General features: G+C 44.2%; 1 protein-coding gene across 1 annotated transcript in view; it reads right to left on the bottom strand.

The window, feature by feature from the left end:
• cemip (cell migration inducing hyaluronidase 1) overlaps positions 1-18132 on the bottom strand; it is a 166355-nt gene that overhangs the window by 125336 nt on the left and 22887 nt on the right. The window contains exons 2-3 of the mRNA XM_077591982.1: positions 12329-12493; positions 7057-7214 (exon numbers count right to left, since the gene is read on the bottom strand). Coding sequence (XP_077448108.1) covers positions 7057-7141 — 85 coding nt within the window. The 5' untranslated portion in view covers positions 7142-7214; positions 12329-12493. The remainder of the gene's footprint in view (positions 1-7056; positions 7215-12328; positions 12494-18132) is intronic.

Here is an 18132-nt window from a genome sequence, read left to right as displayed (position 1 = left end):
TCAATTTTGAAACAGGGCGGCCCGGTGGCGCGAGTGGTTAGCGCGTTGGCCTCACAGCTCTGGGGTCCTGGATTCAAATCCAGGTCACGTCCAGCTGTGTGGAATTTGCATGTTCTCCCCAGGCCTGCATAGGTTTCCTCCGGTTACTCCGGTTTCCTCCCACATCCCAAAAAACATCCATGGTAGGCTGATTGGACACTCTAAATTGCCCCTGGGTATGGGTGTGTGTGCATGGTTGTCCGTCTCCTTGTGCCCTGCGATCGGCTGGCCACCAATTCAGGGTGTCCCCCGCCTCTGGCCCGGAGTCAGCTGGGATAGGCTCCAGCACCCCCCGCCACCCCAATGAGGATAAAGGTTCAGAAAATGAGATGAGATGAAATGAGATAAATTCATGTTGGTCTTACATAAAGTCCTGTACAAAAAGAACAACCAAATCAAACAATCCTTTGATAAAAGCATGAAATCAAAAAGAGTCGAATTTTTTTCTTTAAAAAAAAAAAAAAAAAATTGTTATAAAGTTAATAATAGAATGTGTATTTTTTGTGAAGGTCATGCGTATAACCAAACCTTCACTAGAATGATGATGAACAGGAAATATGTTTACCGGTACGCCATTGACGTTCATCGCTGTCTTTTCCTGGGAATATCACCCCCTGGCCCGGTTATAATGTCTGAAAAGCTCCAGTATTTGTATTTAATCATTAAATGCTGCTAGGAAGTGGATTTTACCCCATTTTTGTGCATTGATTATTTTTATGTGTCGCAGCTGTACCTGCAGTAGAGGTTTTATAGCCATAAAACAGTTTTTGAGGGTTGGATTGATTCGTTGAAGGCGCTACGAGAAAATGCACGGACCGCCACTGAATATGTATGTTAATATTCTCTCGTTATGTTTGTCCAAACCGTGCAACGTATAGAGTTGATTTTTTTTTCTGGTGGCCAGAAACGGCTGTCCGATCCTAATAGACGATATTAGGATCCGCCCCTCTCTTTACCCGAGTGTCCAAGACAGGTGGCCGCAGGTCCGATGACACAACCACAAAGTCGCTCAACTGCGGTCGAGGGTCCTGTGCCAAGTGCACATAGGGACACCCTTATGCTTGAACATGGTGTTCATTATTGTCAATCCAAGACAAATGCATAAATCCAACAACAGAACACCACTCGGGTTCTGTCAGGGGGGCCATTCTTCACAATCACTCCCCTCTGGGTCTCACTGTCATTGCCCACGTTAGCATTGAAGTCTCCCAGCAAAACGAGGGAGTCCCCAGAAGGAGCACTCTCCACCATTCCTTCCAAGGACTCCAAAAAGATTGGGTACTCTGAACTGCTGTTTGGTGCATACGGACAAACAACAGTCAGGTCCCATCCCCCCACTTGAAGACGGAGGGATGCTCCCCCCTTGTTCACCAGGGTAAACCCAAACATACAAGCACTGAGCCTGGGGGCAATAAGTATGCCCACACCAGCTCAGCGCCTCTCACCATGAGCAAATCCAGAGTGTTAAACCCCCCTCGAGGGGAGTGGTACCAGAACCCAAGATGTGCATAGAGGTGAGCAGACTACGTCGAGCTGGAATTTCTCAACCTCACGCACAGGTCAGGCTCTTTCTCAACCAGAAAGGTGACATTCCACGTCCCAATAGCCAGTTTCTGCAGCCGGGGATTGGACCGCCAAGGATCCTTCCTTTGGCTGCCGCCCAACTGTTGACGCACCCGACCTCTTTGGACCCTCTCACAGGTGGTGAGGGGGTGAAGGGGAACCCACACCGTCTCTTCGGGGTCTGCCCGGCCGGGCCCCATGGGTGTAGGCCTGGTCACCAGACACTCGCCATTGCGACCCTCCTCCATGCCTGGCTCCAAAGTGTGGCCCCGGTGACCCAGGTCCAGGCAAGGAAATATGCAGTTCAATTGTTTTTCTTATCATAAGAGGTCTCAAACCCATTTGCCATGGGTGACCCTACCAGGGGTACAAGGCCCCAGACAACATACTCAAGGGTGGGCAATTAATTCCACAAAGGGCCGCAGTAGGTGCAGTTTTTCGTTCCAACTCATAAGAGGAAACCTTTCCACCAATCTGGTATGTTAGATATACAATCAGTGGATTGCTGTCAGGTGCTTCTAGTTTCAGCAGAAATCTAATTCGTTAAACTGTCTGTGTTGGATTGTTTGGAACAAAAACCTGCACCCACAGCGGCCCACGAAGACCGGATTGCCCAGGTCTATATGACATAGCTCCAAGGATCACTGGGACAAACAAACCCCACCACCACGATAAAGTGATGACTCATCAGAAGGAAGGAGGTTGTTCTCCAAAATCTCACAATACATGGCACCAGTCATTTATTCATTCATCTTTTGTACCGCGCAACCTCACAAGGGTTGAGAGGTTGCTGAAGCCTATCCAAGCTGACTTTGGGCATAGGGCAGACTCCACCCTAGACTGGTCTTCAGTCAGCCGAAGGGCACAAATAAAGACAGACAACCATTTGCACTCACAATCACACTGCCACCAAGCGAGATTGGATTCTACACTTGCCCGCACCGAAGTCAGGTGAGTAAAGCACTACACAATCAGGTGGCTGGAAAAATATTCATTCATTCATTTTCTGAACCGCTTTATCCTCACTAGGGTATTGGCGTGTGCTGGAACCTATGCCAGCTGTCTTTGGGCCAGAGACGGAGGACACCCTGAATCGGTTGCCAGCCGATTGCGGGCAAGCATGTGGACAACGATTCACAGTCACATTCATACCTAGGGGCAATTTAGAGTGTCCAATCAGCCTACCATGCATGTCTTTGGAATGTGGGAGGAAACCAGAGTATCCAGAGAAAACCCATGCAGGCCTCGGGAGAACATGCAAACTTCACAAAGGTGGACCGACCTGGACTTGAACCCAGGACCCCAGAGCTGTGAGGCCGACGCGCTAACCACTCAAGCTGCTGGGCCGCCCCTGCAAAAATATTATGATAGCAAATTTAAAACAATACAATAATTCCTCCAATATCGCATTTAATGTAAACCAGATATGGCCGCAATAAACGTCTACATACACAACGAATGGTGCTGCAACAGTAGGATCATTAACACACTGCTCCCCGGATTTAGAGCTCTTGGCAGTACGGTGCAGGCCCTTCTATCTACCTAGAGAGCTAACGATTGTCATTGTAATGGCTGTTTACATCCCACCGGATGCTAACGTTAGCATGGCACTTAGCCTCTTGCTAGCGACTGTAAACAAACAGCAGCTTGACCACCCTGGTGGAGTCTTTATTGTCGCTGGTGACTTCAACAAAGTATGTTTAAAGACTGTTCTGCCTAGGTTTATCCAGTACGTGAAGTGTCACACCAGAGGAGATAAAACTCTAGACCGCGTGTCAAAGTGGGGGACAGTGGGCCAAATCTGGCCCGCCGCATCATTTTGTGTGGCCCGGGAAAGTAAATCATGAGTGCCAACTTTCTGTTTTAGGATCAAATTAAAATGAAGAAAATAGATGTATATTTAATTTCCTGATTTTCCCCCTTTTAAATCAATAATTGTAATTTTTTAATCCATTTTTTCTGTGTTTTTAGTTCAAAAATCATTTAGTAAAATCTAAAAATATATTTAAAAAAAGCTAAAATAAACATTGTTTTAGATCTATAAAAAGCGGAATATTCAGGGCTTTTAATCCAGTTCTTTTAATCCATTTATTTAAAAAAATCTAAATATTATATCTAAAATGGTCCGGCCCACGTGAAATCAAGTTGACGTTAAAGCGGCCCACGAACCAACCTGAGTCTGACACCCCTGCTCTAGACCATGTTTATTCTAATATCAAACATGCTTATAGAGCCACGCCCCTCCCTCGCCCTCCTGGATAGGACCATCTCTGCCTATCCCTCACCCCCTCATACACCCCACTCCGGAGGCTAACAAGGCCACTGATAGGTCTGAAAAACAACTTCAGGAGGCAGGTTAAGAAAGAGTGAGACCAATTTAAAGGAGATTCAGTTCATTACCAGACTGCAGGATGGGGAGAGAGCTCGAACAGCTGTGAACCGCTCACAGTTTGTTGTCCTTGCAACGCTCTCCGAATGAACAGTGGGTCAGTATTTATATAGGAAAACAGGGTATAGTATAGTTTCTATGACAACGACCAAACTTTGGGCAAAGTCTGATTAATCAGTGTCAAGTCTCCATGACAACGACCAAACTCTGGGCAAAGTCCAATTAATCAGTGTCAAGTCTCCATGACAACAACCAAACTCTGGGCAAGTTTCTTATGACAACGATGTTTCTATACTTACAAAAACGGATACAATATGAACAAGCAATTGCCAAGCGACTTTGTCATCTTATCTTACAATCTTATTTTACTGCCACAAATAAAGATAATAAAAACACGGACAACGTCACTGTTATTAAACGGATACAGGTTTTTCCGAACCAAAAACCCTGGATGACCAGTGAGACACAGGCACTCATCAAATGCCGTAACACTGCCTTCAGGTCAGGGGACAAGGTACAATATAGCGCTGCCAGAGCAGAGCTGAAGAGAGGCATTAAAAAGGCCATGGCAGCATATACAAGGAAAATTGAGGAGCACTTCACAGGAAATAACCCAAAGATGTGGCCGGGAATATGACATTTTACCAATTACAATGACAATAATATGTCTGTTGACGCAGATGCCTCACTAGCAGAGGAACTGAACCGTTTCTTTGCCCGCTTTGAGACTGACAAATCAGACCCAGTCTCAACACATCCACTACACCCTGCAGCAGTACACTGGAGCTTCAGGAACATGAAGTGAGACAGGTACTGCTCAGGGGGGGATGAGTCTGCTTACAGAGATGAGTTCAACAAACTGTCTTTGTGGTGTTTGGTGAACAATCTCACACTAAACACCACGAAAACTAAAGAAATAATCCTGGACTTTCGCAAACGCAGCACAGATCTGGCCACACTCCTCATAAATGGAGTATGCGTAGACAGGGTCCAGTCCTTCAAATTCCTGGGGGTCCATGTCACGGACTAGCTCTCCTGGTCTACCAACACCACGGCAGTGGTGAAGAAGGCCCAGAAACGACTCCATTTCCTGAGGGTACTCAGTAGGAACAACTTGGTCACTAAGCTTCTGGTAACCTTTTATAGAGCCACTGTGGAGATCATCCTGGCATACTGCATTACAGTGTGGTACGCTGGAAGCTTGGCAGCAGACAGAAAGGCCATGCAGAGAGTGATCAACACTGCCCAGAAGATCATCGGCTGCTCTCTGGCCTCACTGGATGACATTGCCAGCCCTCGCTACCTCAGCAGAGCCAGGAACATTGTCAGGGACCAATACCACCCTGGTCACAACCTGTTCCAGCTGCTGCCCTCTGGCAGACGCTACAGGTCTCACAAAGCACGGACAAATAGACTTAAGGACAGTTTTTCCCACAGCCATCAGGACTCTGAACTTGCGTTAGCACGGCACACTTCTGTGCAATAACTTCAGGGTGTACAATAACAATGTGCAATACCTTAGATTGTGCAATATTTTAGAATTTACCTAGCCAGGATGTGACTTTTTATACTTTTATATTACTATTTATGTTGTTTTTTTTACTGGGAAAATGCACTTTGTGGAGTAGCACCACCAATTTCGTTAGACGCAGCTGTGTATGATGACAATAAAGGCTTTTGATTTTATTTGATTTGGCCGGCAAGGATGGTCAAGGCGGAGCAACGTGGAAGTTGAGATTCCAATTAAGTCCAGGCAGTGGGTTGACGTCATTGCACTTATCCAAAAATAGAGCTTCCTTGACGACGAATTGACGGTTGGACGGCGCCGGGGAGCAAAGTGCAACTTTAATTTCCCGGCCATGTCTGGTCTATAATATCCACGATATTCGAGGGATTACTATACTCGCCTGACTAAGCGTGGGATGGAAACATGTCAGGTAACAAAACCACCTTAAAACATCATTGTCTGTTATAAATGAATCAGTCAAAACAGGCTTTGTTCTTGTTTTTAAAGCATGAGGACGGTCTCACTTGTTGATTAAAGCTGACTTTACCATGAAACTAGCCAGCAGCATTCCCACACATGATGAAGATCCGCACATTCAGTTAATCTTTGAATAAAAATATCCAGGAAGGCATCCGCTTCCAGAAAACTTGTTGGTGCCTGTTCCGGCCGGGGACAGCTAGCAGGGCAGAGCTTGCTCGCCGCCGGATTGTCGGCCGACGCCGCGGGCATGCGCCGCCAGATGGCCGGTCAACGCAGCTGGCATGCACCGCCGGACCACCGGCCAACCGGCCGGGGAATTAAACTTACACTTCGCTCCTCCGCGCCGTCCAACTGTCCAGGTAGCTCTATCAACGACGTCAGTCCACTGCCAGGACTTAAATGGAATCTCAACTTCCACCGCTAAAGTGCTCTAGTTTCGGACAAGGCTGATGGTGTCCGTCGTAACGTCGCCCGGAGTTTGCACTTTTGCACATTGCAGATATCTGGGACATTTCATCGTCAGCTCCGCTACCACGAGGCTCCCGGAGTCCGCTGAGTAAGCTCTATTTTTGGTTAGAACCACGGCACCCATGGCTCGCATTTATGATAAAAATCCACCCTCACAGGTGGTCAGAAAGCTCTATTTTCGGCCACCGCCCGCTGCTCACCATTTTTTTCCCTCGGTGGTGAGTTGAGTGACAGTCCTCTGTCTTCCGCCATTGTCTTAGTAGCAAGCGGATTCCACTTGCGAGTTTCAGCATATATTTTCACATTTTTCTGAACTTTTATTTTCCAGAAAAAAAATAGCGATGTAGTGAAGCCGTGAAAGTTGAAGGTGCAGAGTGAAGAAGAATCACAGTAATTGTGTATTAGAAAAAAATGCACCTGGCCACTGCATTCCATATGGAGTGATTATCTCTCTCCCCATGCTCTCCCCATCTCTCATACAGTGGGAGAGCTTGTTTGGAAAAAAGAACAGCTCCCAACTAAACCTGACTAAATTCCGATTGTTTATATTATTGAGCCGTTCAAAGATTAAACATGCTTGCGAATGTCACAAAAAGAGTACATGACTCACGTGATTGCATGGTGGTTACCAGCAGAGCTGCAATAAACACGAAACATGTCGTCATCTCTCTCAGCTTCCAACAGACCAACCTCATGCCAGAGGCGTTATCAGGTCGTTTTGGACCTCCTACTGTGCTGCAAATGGAGAGATGGTGCTATCAAAGGGATCTGAAAAAGAAAATGAAAAACGGATTTCAAATCACATGTTCACCTTCACGATTTCAGACTCTTTGCCACATATTCAGTATTACACAAATACATACATATAGTATTATCATCTCTTTGCAAAAGCTCTCAGTTTGAGTTTTGTGTCCTTCAATAGTAAATTAATTAGGCCGTAAACACACCAGTAAAGTTCATAGTTTGGGTTCTTTGGTCCTGGCTAAAATACATTGGATTCTCTTTGGTTTGATGGAGGTCCTTTTCGCATTGCAATTCTCCTTAGAGTCCAAGGATTATCATTATCCTTCTCATGATTTTGTTGTCCTTGTAGAGCCGCCTGTGTAGTATGCTGCTATATTCCTTACATTTTTTTTTGAGAAAATTCAACTTTGTCATTATGATATACCAATACAAGTACCAGAGAGAATTAAATGTAGATTAAATCCAACCAGAAGCTTATAGGCAATACAGTAGTACCTTGACATACGAGTGCCCCGACATACAAGCAATTTGAGATACAAGTAAAATTTCGAGCAAATATTTATAGATGCCCTGTACAAAAGGGGCCAGAGCCGCCTCTACCTACTGAGGAGTCTACGGTCCTTTGGAGTGTGCAGGACACTGCTGAGGACTTTCTACGACACTGTGGTGGCATCTACAGTGTTTTATGCAGTGCTCTGTTGGGGATGTGGGAGCACGGAGAGGGACAGGAACAGGCTGAATAAGCTGGTCAGGAGGGCCAGCTCTGTTCTGGGCTGTCCTCTGGACTCTGTGGAGGAAGTGGGAGAGCGGAGAATGCTGACCAGGATGATGTCCATCATGGACAGCACCTCCCACCCCCTGCATGAGTCTGTGGAGTCCCTCCGAAGCTCCTTTAGCAATAGACTGTGGCACCCTCATTGCAGGAAGGAGCGCTTCCACAGATCTTTCCTCCCATCAGCTGTCAGGCTCTTTAACAAAAAAATGACTGAGTGTTAAGACCTACCGTAGGCATGCATGTACATTTATGTGTATGTATATATGTGCTAAGCAACACGCTTATTTATTTATATATTTATTCATTAACTTACTTATTACCTATCTATTTATGTCTAAAATGCCTTTCCTATTCCTGCATCCTCACCCTCTTGCTACTGTGACCAATGTTCCCTCTAAGCTGCGCGCGTGCGCAATTGCGCACTACTCTCGTCTTCTCTGCGCAACAGCAATCATATGGCGCGCAGTATTTTTTTTTTTACCCCTTTCCCCATGATGGCGTTGTTTAAGCGGCAGCCAGTTGCAGAAGCTCTGTCCACTCTTATGTTTTTTGTGTTTTACAGCATGTTTTACATGAAAGATTAGAGGGAACATTGACATGCACCTGCTTGTGGCAGGTGTGATACTGGTGTGCCCCTAGCGAGCAATGATGATGTCGTGACCGGATGATTCGCCTAAAGACGTTTTGCCGACGGACGTTTGACAGACGGACAGGTCGCCGAATGAACGTTCGTTCAAACAGCGTTTAATGATTAAATACAAATACTAGTATTTGTTAGTTTAATGATTAAATACAAATACTAGTATTTGTATTTAATCATTAAACGCTGTTTTTAGCTGGATTTGACCAAATTTGAGAGCATTTTGAGCCGTTTGGCGAATGGACGTATATAGACGTTTTTTTGCCTCCATCGCGACATCATCGCGACATTTTACCAAGGAATTCACTTCCCCGGGCTCGGTTCTAATGTCCAAAGAGCTTCAGTATTTGTATTTAATCATTAAATGCTGTTTTAGGATGGATTTGACCCGATTGCTGTCATTTTACGGCTCGGTTCTGCTACATCTGCCCGCCCAAGAGTGCTTATTCCCGGGCTGCCATGCCCACCCAAGAGTGCTTATTCCCGGGCTGCCATGCCCGCCCAAGAGTGCTTATTCCCGGGCTGCCATTGATGGTAGACTAACCTTGATTTTTACTATAATTTGGACAATGCCGGCGGCGGGCCGGATTAAAAATCCTAACGGGCCGTATATGGCCCGCGGGCCGAGGTTGAAAAACTTGTACACACATGATCCAGGGGCGGGGCGAGCGCGCAAATCCCGTTTCGGCAAAACCTCCGTTCGGCGACCTGCCCGTCTGTCAAACGTCCGTCGGCGAAACGTCTTTAGGCGAATCATCCGAGTACCGATGATGTCGCTCACACTGGTACTCAGTGCGCTCAGTGAGATTGTCTTTCTGCCCAGACCAATGAAAAATTAGAGGAAACATTGACTGTGACAACGAAATTTCCCGAATACGGGATAAATATAGTTATCCAATCCAATCTTGAGATACGAGACAAATTTTGATATACGAGCATACAGCGGACGCGAGAGGCTGCTCATAAGAACATCAAGGGCACTGTCTTTCTGGCCGCAACTCCCTCGTGTAATGTTCTACGAGCACTGGGCGGAGCGTTGCATTTGTTCAGTGTTTTTTTTCCAGTTAGTCAGCGCGAATGGTGGAGCTTGTTCACTAATACGAGAGTTGTACTACTTCCCGGGCAAGTTGGCAAGTGGTCGGGCGTTATCCTATTGTGAGGAGATTTGTGTGCATCATTTTGGGAATATTTTGAAGGGAAGACAAAAGCAAACAACCCTCGATAGGTTAATTCTGAAAGTCAGGGTGGAGGTGAAAGGTATACAAATTTAAAACAAAATTCGAATTAAGTTTAGTGTAAGTTATTTTTGAGTGTGTAAGCATTGTAATCCAAGTTCATTTAAATTTGTTTATGTTATGTTACGAGTGCATTGCCATGCAAAAAGTCTTAGATTCGATTCGATTCGTTTCGATTTGATTTGATTCGATCTTTATTTCATCCCGTATTCGGGAAATTCCCTTGGTTGCAGTAGCAAGACAGTACCAAGCACAGACACAGAAGACATTGTAGACCTAGGGAAAAAAAACAAAAAAAAACTGGAGCCACACACGGGATGTCCACAAGGTGGGGACCTTCTGCAGACTGAGACTGAGGTTAAATATGCAGAATCACTCTTTCAAGATGATCCGCAAAGTAGTCTGGAGCTGATCATCTTCTTGCCTAGATCCTCCTAAACTGTCCTATTACACGATCAGCAGCAGCGGAAAAGCACACAACTCTCCCATTGCAGCCCGGCAAGCACCGACAGCTCCTCCGTCTGACCGGGGAGATATCTCACACTCCCATAACGGAATGATCGGTCTGGAGCGTCGCCTCTTTTCCCGACACTATTGTCCACTGCTCACAGCTGATCCATGCATGACAGCGGAGGCATGGCTGAACGGCTCCAAAGACATCTAGGACTAGCATAAAGAAACCAAGCCACGCGACGGGTGGAGTCGAGTCGCAAAGGTTGCAAAAACAACAAAGCAAAAAGCACAAAGTACAAAGCAAACTATATGGGAAAGCATTAAGAAATACTAAAATGCAATTAAAAAAGATTACAGAAGACAAGCAAGAGCGGACGGAGCTACCGCTACCGGCTGCCACTTGAACGGCGCCATCTTAAAAAAAAGTACCGCTTATCCACAGAATGGTCGTGGGGGTGCAGCCCACAATAGGCAGTAGGCGGTGTCACCCTGAATCGGTTGCCAGCCAATCGTAGGGCAGAATGAGAAAAACAAAAATTAACTGCCACACTCATACCTAGAGACAATTTGAGAGTGTTCAACAAGCCTTCCATGCTTATTTTTGTGATATGGGAGGAAACCGGAGTATCTGTGGAAAACCCACGCAGGAACAGAGAAAGGATGCAAACTCCACACAGGAAAGTCAGAACTCACTAGACATTTAACCCTCGATCTCAGAACGGTAGGCGGACCTGCTAACCACTACATCACCATGCTACCTATCCATAGTATATGCCAAGCAATTACAAATTCTTTACTTTACTTCATTTTGCACCAATGGTCAGTGAAATATATAATGTACATACATAGATAGACAAACAGACAAAAACACACACACCTAGTATGAAAAAATATATAGAGATTGTTTTCTTTTTTCCTCTCTTCAAGTTATTTAGGTTGACAGATTCCTTCTATATTCCCCAGTCTGCCAACTCTAAGCCTTAAAAAGAGGTAATGTCACAAATGATCATATCAGAATGCTTTGTTATTCATCACCGTGCATATGGAGGTGAGCCATTATGTCAGCCGGTGTGAAATATGAAACTAATTATGGAAAAAAACAATATGCTGTAAAATAAGAGAATTTAAATATTTCAGAACCAGGAATAAAAGATGCTTGCCTGTATATTCCTCAAATGGTACCATTTCACAAACACATCTATGTAGGAGCCGCCTCGTGGTGTAGCGACAGATGACTGGCGAACAGTCTGGGGTGTAGTCTGCCTTTCGCCCGAAGTCAGCTGGGTTAGATTCCAGCAACCCCCGCAACCCTTTCGACAATGTGCGGTATGGAAGATCTCTGTAGGAATTTCTTACTTCCCTAAAGGTTCATCCAAGTGTGATCACCAGTGTATCCTAGTATTAAGTGTCAGCCATGAAAAACAAACAGACAGAGTGATCTCTTATTCCTCTTGCAGAAATTAAGACAATGAAAGCAATGAGTCAGGTTATTTTAAGCACATTTGCTCACACTTAATCTTCAAGCATTTGTTCCTTTAAAAGTTTTTTTTCTCTGCAGAAATATGTTGTTTCTTGACACATTACAATTGCTTCTTAGATGTAGTGTTTTTTATAGTTGACTGCAGGATGCAATTTTTTTAGGAAGAATAAATGTGCTTTTTATGCAAAACATAATTGTATTAATTAATTTTTGTTGTTAAATTCATCAATGCTGTAAACAGTTTCAGATGTAAAACAGTCTTTTAGTAGTAAAAGTTTCAGAAAGTAGGTAAACTCCATCAATTGCCTCAATAGATTCTATTCAATACCAAATCCTGCAGCAATCAACTGTAGAGGTCTTTTCACCTCAATAATCACATTGAAATCACTCATTTTACTGTGCTGACAAGAACATACAACCACTCAGCCTACTAGAGATGTGAAAAGGCTGATGTTTTAGAGGTTTTATTATGTCAGGATATCGGCAATGGAAATGAAATATATAACTGCCGATAACTGTCATATGGGCAGCCTCGTGATGCAAAGGTTCACTCACCTGACTTCGGTGCAGGCAGGCACGGGCTCGATTCCCGCTGGTGGTGGTATGATTGTGAGTGCGGGTGGCTGTTTATCTCTCCGTGCACCCTACGGCTGACTGGTGACGAGTTTAGGGTGTAGTCTACCTTTCGCCCGAAGTCAGTTGGATTAATATCCTGCAAACCTTTCGAAGATGTGCGGTAAGGAAGATGAATGAATGAATAACTGTCATATTAGATGTATTATCTTTGTATATTGATAAGAAAATAAACAGTATAAATAATGGAATTGCTTAGAATCTTATCAACTCGTATATCCACCAAGATATTTTGTGAACAGCACGTCCAATATTTTGTAATCTGGTATATCAAAAGATCATTATCATCATTATGATGAGTTTTAATTGCACATGTCAAAAATTTATTTTCTTGTCTGTGTTCATGTCTATATGTTCTGGATTTGGTTTCAGGACAAAATACATTGAGATATTTGAAACATGCATAACAAGGTTAGCATGTTAATAAAAAAATTGTATAAATGCACTCCACTATACACAAAGTCAAACTGTATGCAAGGTGACTCCACATATGTAATTATGCAGGGGCACCACACACACCCCTACTCCACACGTGCACACACACCTACACAAAATACCAAGTACTGCATGTGCTTATATATTGTTGCATCCATACAGTAAATTACTTTTGCAGAGAGGTCTTGCCTAGCGGCACCAAAAAGTACAATGTGTTAAAATTTCAAGCATGTGCTATTTTTTACATTATTATAAATTCATACTCTTAATTTTGTGGAGATCTTGATATTCTGAAATCTGCATTGAAACTTCAGTGACTGCACAGGCATGGCCTTTACAATACGTTTGTACACTCATTGTCAGGCCCCGGACCAGACTGGTGGCCGGTTGTGCCTGCCACCCAATCACAGGCCCAGCCTCTAATCACTCAAGCGCTTCCAGGTGTGATTCATCAGCCAGTGAGGAGTATTTAAAGCCACCATGAACATGACCACGTTGCCGGATCGTCTTAATCAGTTTACTGTTAAGCACCCTCTTGTACCCTACTGATCTCTGACCTCTTGTTTTGCTCCCAGGATCCCGACCACGCTCAGCCCCACGACCACGCTCAGCCCCACGACCACGCTCAGCCCCACGACCACGCTCAGCCCCACGACCACGCTCAGCCCCACGACCACGGACCACCCACGGACCATGATCTCGCTCTCACGCATTGTAACCTTTGCTCTGGACTGCACTACGTACTCCTCGGGTACCAACCTTCCTGGCACAACTAACGACTCGCCTACGCTACTCCCTTTTGTGCCTCTGCCCATCTCTTGGATGCTTTCAATAAAAGTTCCACATCCAGACTTGCTGCCTTTGCCTGCTTTGGGGTCCTCCGTCCCTGATCGTAACACTCCTCCTCCTAAAAATATAGAATCCTTTTCTTTTTTTGTAAACTGAAATACACTCAAATTATCCAGAGCACACTAAAGTGACGCTGATAACTTCCCACATCTCGTCACTACTTTGTAAATGCTTGTTTTCACCTGTACACAGCTCTCTGAAACCAGTGGCGGGCGGTGCATTTTCTGGTAGCGCCTTCAACGTATCAATCCAACCCTCAAAAACTATTTTATGGCTCTAAAACCTCTACTGCAGCTGCAGCTGCGACACATAAAAAATAATCAATAGATTAATGCACAAAAATGGGGTAAAATCCACTTCCTAGCAGCATTTCATGATTAAATACAAATACTGGAGCTTTTCAGACATTAAAACCGGGCCAGGGGGGTGATTTTCCCGGGAAAAGACAGCGATGAACGTCAATGGCGTACGGCCAAACATTGCCCGAAAATGGGGTAAAATCCAGCCGAAAACAGCATTTATTGATTAAATACAAATACTGGAGCTTTTTAGACATCAGAACCGGGCCCGGAGTATCATTTCCCCGGTAAAAAGACAGCGATGAACGTTGATACGTCCATACGTGAAATGATAAAAAATGCACTAAAATTAGGTAAAATCCACTTCCTAGCATCATTTATTGATTGAATACAAATACTTGAGCTTTTGAGACATTACAACCAGGCCAGGGGGGGGATTTTTCCCGGGAAAAGACAGCGGTGGACGTCAATGGTGAATCGCCAAAAAATAAACTGGGGTAAAATCCACTTCCTAGCAGCATTTTGTGATTAAATACAAACACTGGAGCTTAAATACAAACACTGGAGCTTTTCAGATATCAGAACTTGGCCCACAATTGAAATATTATTTAGGAATATAGCCATATTTTACCAGTGGCGGGCCGTCAGGGCCTTCAAGGCCTTCTCTGCTGGCCTAAGAAATATCTGAATCATATTATATTTTGTCCATCAATACTTATTATTCCAAATGGTCTGTTAGCTTCCTTTCATTGCTTTTCCCCCTGGTTGCACTGCTTCCAGATGTGTGTTTTCATATTGAAGCATTTAACCAATCACATTTCAGCCATTATTTGTTGCCAGATCAGATCTGCCTCAAAGCCTTCACAATCAGTTCTTGCGGGCTCTGCTGCATTAAACTAGACTGTTGCTTTTAACCAATCAGATTTCAAGTTGGCAACCCCACAATGATTTTTCATAGGCATTAGCATTTTGCTGGCTGGGACATGTCATTGCTTTCACAAACTATGATTGGCTAGTAGGCGGGCCAAAGCAGTACTCGAGGCAGCCGAGATCGCAAACTCCACCCACTATGGCCGACAGAAGCAAAAACAAATAGATTGTGTTTGCTCACAAAGCTATTTTCCAGACGGACTTTTTCAGAAAAAATGGACATCATTAAGAAAGGGCGGTAAACTCCGAAGCTAGCAAGCCTGTTACATCCGGGAAAATGGTGTGTGGGGCACTTTCAGCGCGCTAACTTAGCTCCACAAGGCAAATAGTATAATGTTGTGTTGATTTAATGCTATTTTCAAAACGGACTATGCCGGAAATATGACAGGACAGGCTCGACTTTCATCATTAGCTTCGATGGCGATAGGAAAGAAGGAAGAAAGAAAGGAGGATGGATATTGTGTACAGTTAAAATGATTTTTGGTGAGTAAAATATGGCTATGTATTCCTAAATAATATTTCAATTGTGGGCCAAGTTCTGATATCTGAAAAGCTCCAGTGTTTGTATTTAATCACAAAATGCTGCTAGGAAGTGGATTTTACCCCAGTTTAATTTTTGGCGTTTCACCATTGACGTCCATCGCTGTCTTTTCCCGTGAAAAATCACCCTCCTGGCCTGGTGGTAATGTCTCAAAAGCTCCAGTATTTGTATTCAATCAATAAATGATGCTAGGAAGTGGATTTTACCTAATTTTAGTGATTTTTTTGTCATTTCACGTATGGACGTATCGACGTTCATCGCTGTCTTTTTACCGGGGAAAAAATACTCCGGGCCCGGTTCTGATGTCTAAAAAGCTCCAGTATTTGAATTTAATCAAAAAATGCTGTTTTCGGCTGGATTTTACCCCATTTTCGGGCAATATTTGGCCGTACGCCATTGACGTTCATCGCTGTCTTTTCCCGGGAAAATCACCCCCTGGCCTGGTTTTAATGTCTGAAAAGCTCCAGTATTTGTATTTAATCATGAAATGCTGCTAGGAAGTGGATTTTACCCCATTTTTGTGCATTAATCTATTGATTATTTTTTATGTGTCGCAGCTGTAGCTGCAGTAGAGGTTTTATAGCCATAAAATAGTTTTTGAGGGTTGGATTGATACGTTGAAGGCGCTACCAGAAAATGCACCGCCGCCACTGTATTTTACTCACCAAAAATCCTTTTTACACAATATCCATCCTCCTTTCTTTCTCCCTTCTTTCCTATCGCCATCGAAGCTAATGATGAAAGTCGAGCTTTTCCTGTCATATTTCCGGCATAGTCCGTTTTGAAAATAGCTTTAAATACACACAACAATATACTATTTGCTTGTGGAGCTAAGTTAGCGCGCTGAAAGTGCCGCACACACCATTTTCCCGGCTTTAACAGGCTTGCTAGCTTCGGAGTTGACCGCCCTTTCTTAATGATGTCCATTTTTTTCTGGAAAAGTCCGTCTGGAAAATAGCTTTGTGAGCAAACAGAATCCATTTATTTTTGCTTCTGTCGGCCATTGTGGGTGGTGTTTGCGATCTCGGCTGCCTCGGGTACTGCTTTGGCCCGCCTACTAGCCAATCATAGTTTGTGAAAGCAATGACATGTCCCAGCCAGCAAAATGCTAACGCCTATGAAAAATCATTGTGGGGTTGCCAACTCGAAATCTGATTGGTTAAAAGCAACAGTCTAGTTTAATGCAGCAGAGCCCGCAAGAACTGATTGTGAAGGCTTTGAGGCAGATCTGATCTGGCAACAAATAATGGCTCAAATGTGATTGGTTAAATGCTTCAATATGAAAACACACATCTGGAAGCAGTGCAACCAGGGGGGAAAGCAATGAAAGGAAGCTAACAGACCATTTGGAATAATAAGTATTGATGGACAAAATATAATATGATTCAGGCCCTGACGGCCCGCCACTGTCTGAAACTGAGTTTTGACATTCTGCACTTTGATTAAACAGTGTAATTCCGACACACTTTTTTAAAAAAAAATCGCATTTACTAAAACCCTTGCTCATATGAAAAACACGAAACTCGCCTTCTTTGTTTGTTTATTACTTTCTGAGGAGCAATTATATACATACCATATTGGCCCAATTATAAGATGATGTTTTTTGCATTGCAATAAGACTAAAAAAGTGGGGGTCGTCTTATTTTCTGAGTGTAAACATCATACTCATTCGCAACGCTAGATGGCGCTAGATATAAAAGCGAATGCTGAACTTAAGGTTAGCCGGAAGCTCAGGAGGAGTTATGATGAAAACTTCAGGATGATGTTGATAAATGAGGCATCGGCTTCAAACAATTGCAAAGCGGCTGCGGAATATGGTGTCACAGAGTGTAATGTACGGAGATGGAGAGCTAAAAAAGATCGCCTAAAAAATGCTCTCAGTCAGAGAAAAGCTTTCCGTGGTCCTCAGAGCAGCCGGTTCCAAGAGCTCGACAGAAGGGTGTGCGCGTACGTGGACGAATAACGAAAATACGGGATGCCTATCAGCAGAGCCGTCAATCAGCTTAAAGCCGTGGAAATTGCCAAAGAGCTAAACCTACCCACCGCTGACTTCAATGCAAGCCTCACCTGGATTAAAAGAATTATGCGGTGTAACAGACTAACACTGCGATGCAGAACAAGTCTAGCCCGGCGCCTGTCCTCTGGCTTTGGAGAGAAGCTGTTGTCTTTTCAGCGCTACGTGATCAACTTAAGGAAAAAGCACTCTTACCCACTGGATCAGATTGGCAATGCTGATCAGACACCTGCGTTTTTGACATGCCACCACCTGTTACTGTACCCAAGAAAGGTGAGAAATCTGCTATTTTAAAATCCATTGGAAATGAGAACAGGCGTGTTACCGTCATGTTAGCCTGCCTTGATAACGGAACCAAAATCCCTCCGTATGTGATTTTGAAACGTAAGACAGTACCCAAGGAAGCGATGCCAGCTGTCATTATTGTACATGGCCAGGAAAAGGGCTGGATGGAAACCAAACTTGTAGTGGACTGGCTCAAGGTTGTGTGGGGCAGGGGGCTTGGGGGACTCAGAAAAAAATGGAACATGCTGATTTTGGATGCATTTTGTGGATACTTGTCTGATCCAGTCAAAAAACAAGTTAAGGCGATGAATGGCGACTTGGTGATCATTCCGGGGGTAATGACAAGTCAGCTGCAGCTCTTGGATGTTGTGGT

Source organism: Stigmatopora argus, chromosome 2, assembly GCF_051989625.1.
Source record: "Stigmatopora argus isolate UIUO_Sarg chromosome 2, RoL_Sarg_1.0, whole genome shotgun sequence".
Classification (NCBI taxonomy): Eukaryota; Metazoa; Chordata; class Actinopteri; order Syngnathiformes; family Syngnathidae; genus Stigmatopora; species Stigmatopora argus.
Note: the sequence above shows the minus strand (reverse complement) of the source record. Positions and strands in the feature narration are given on the sequence as shown.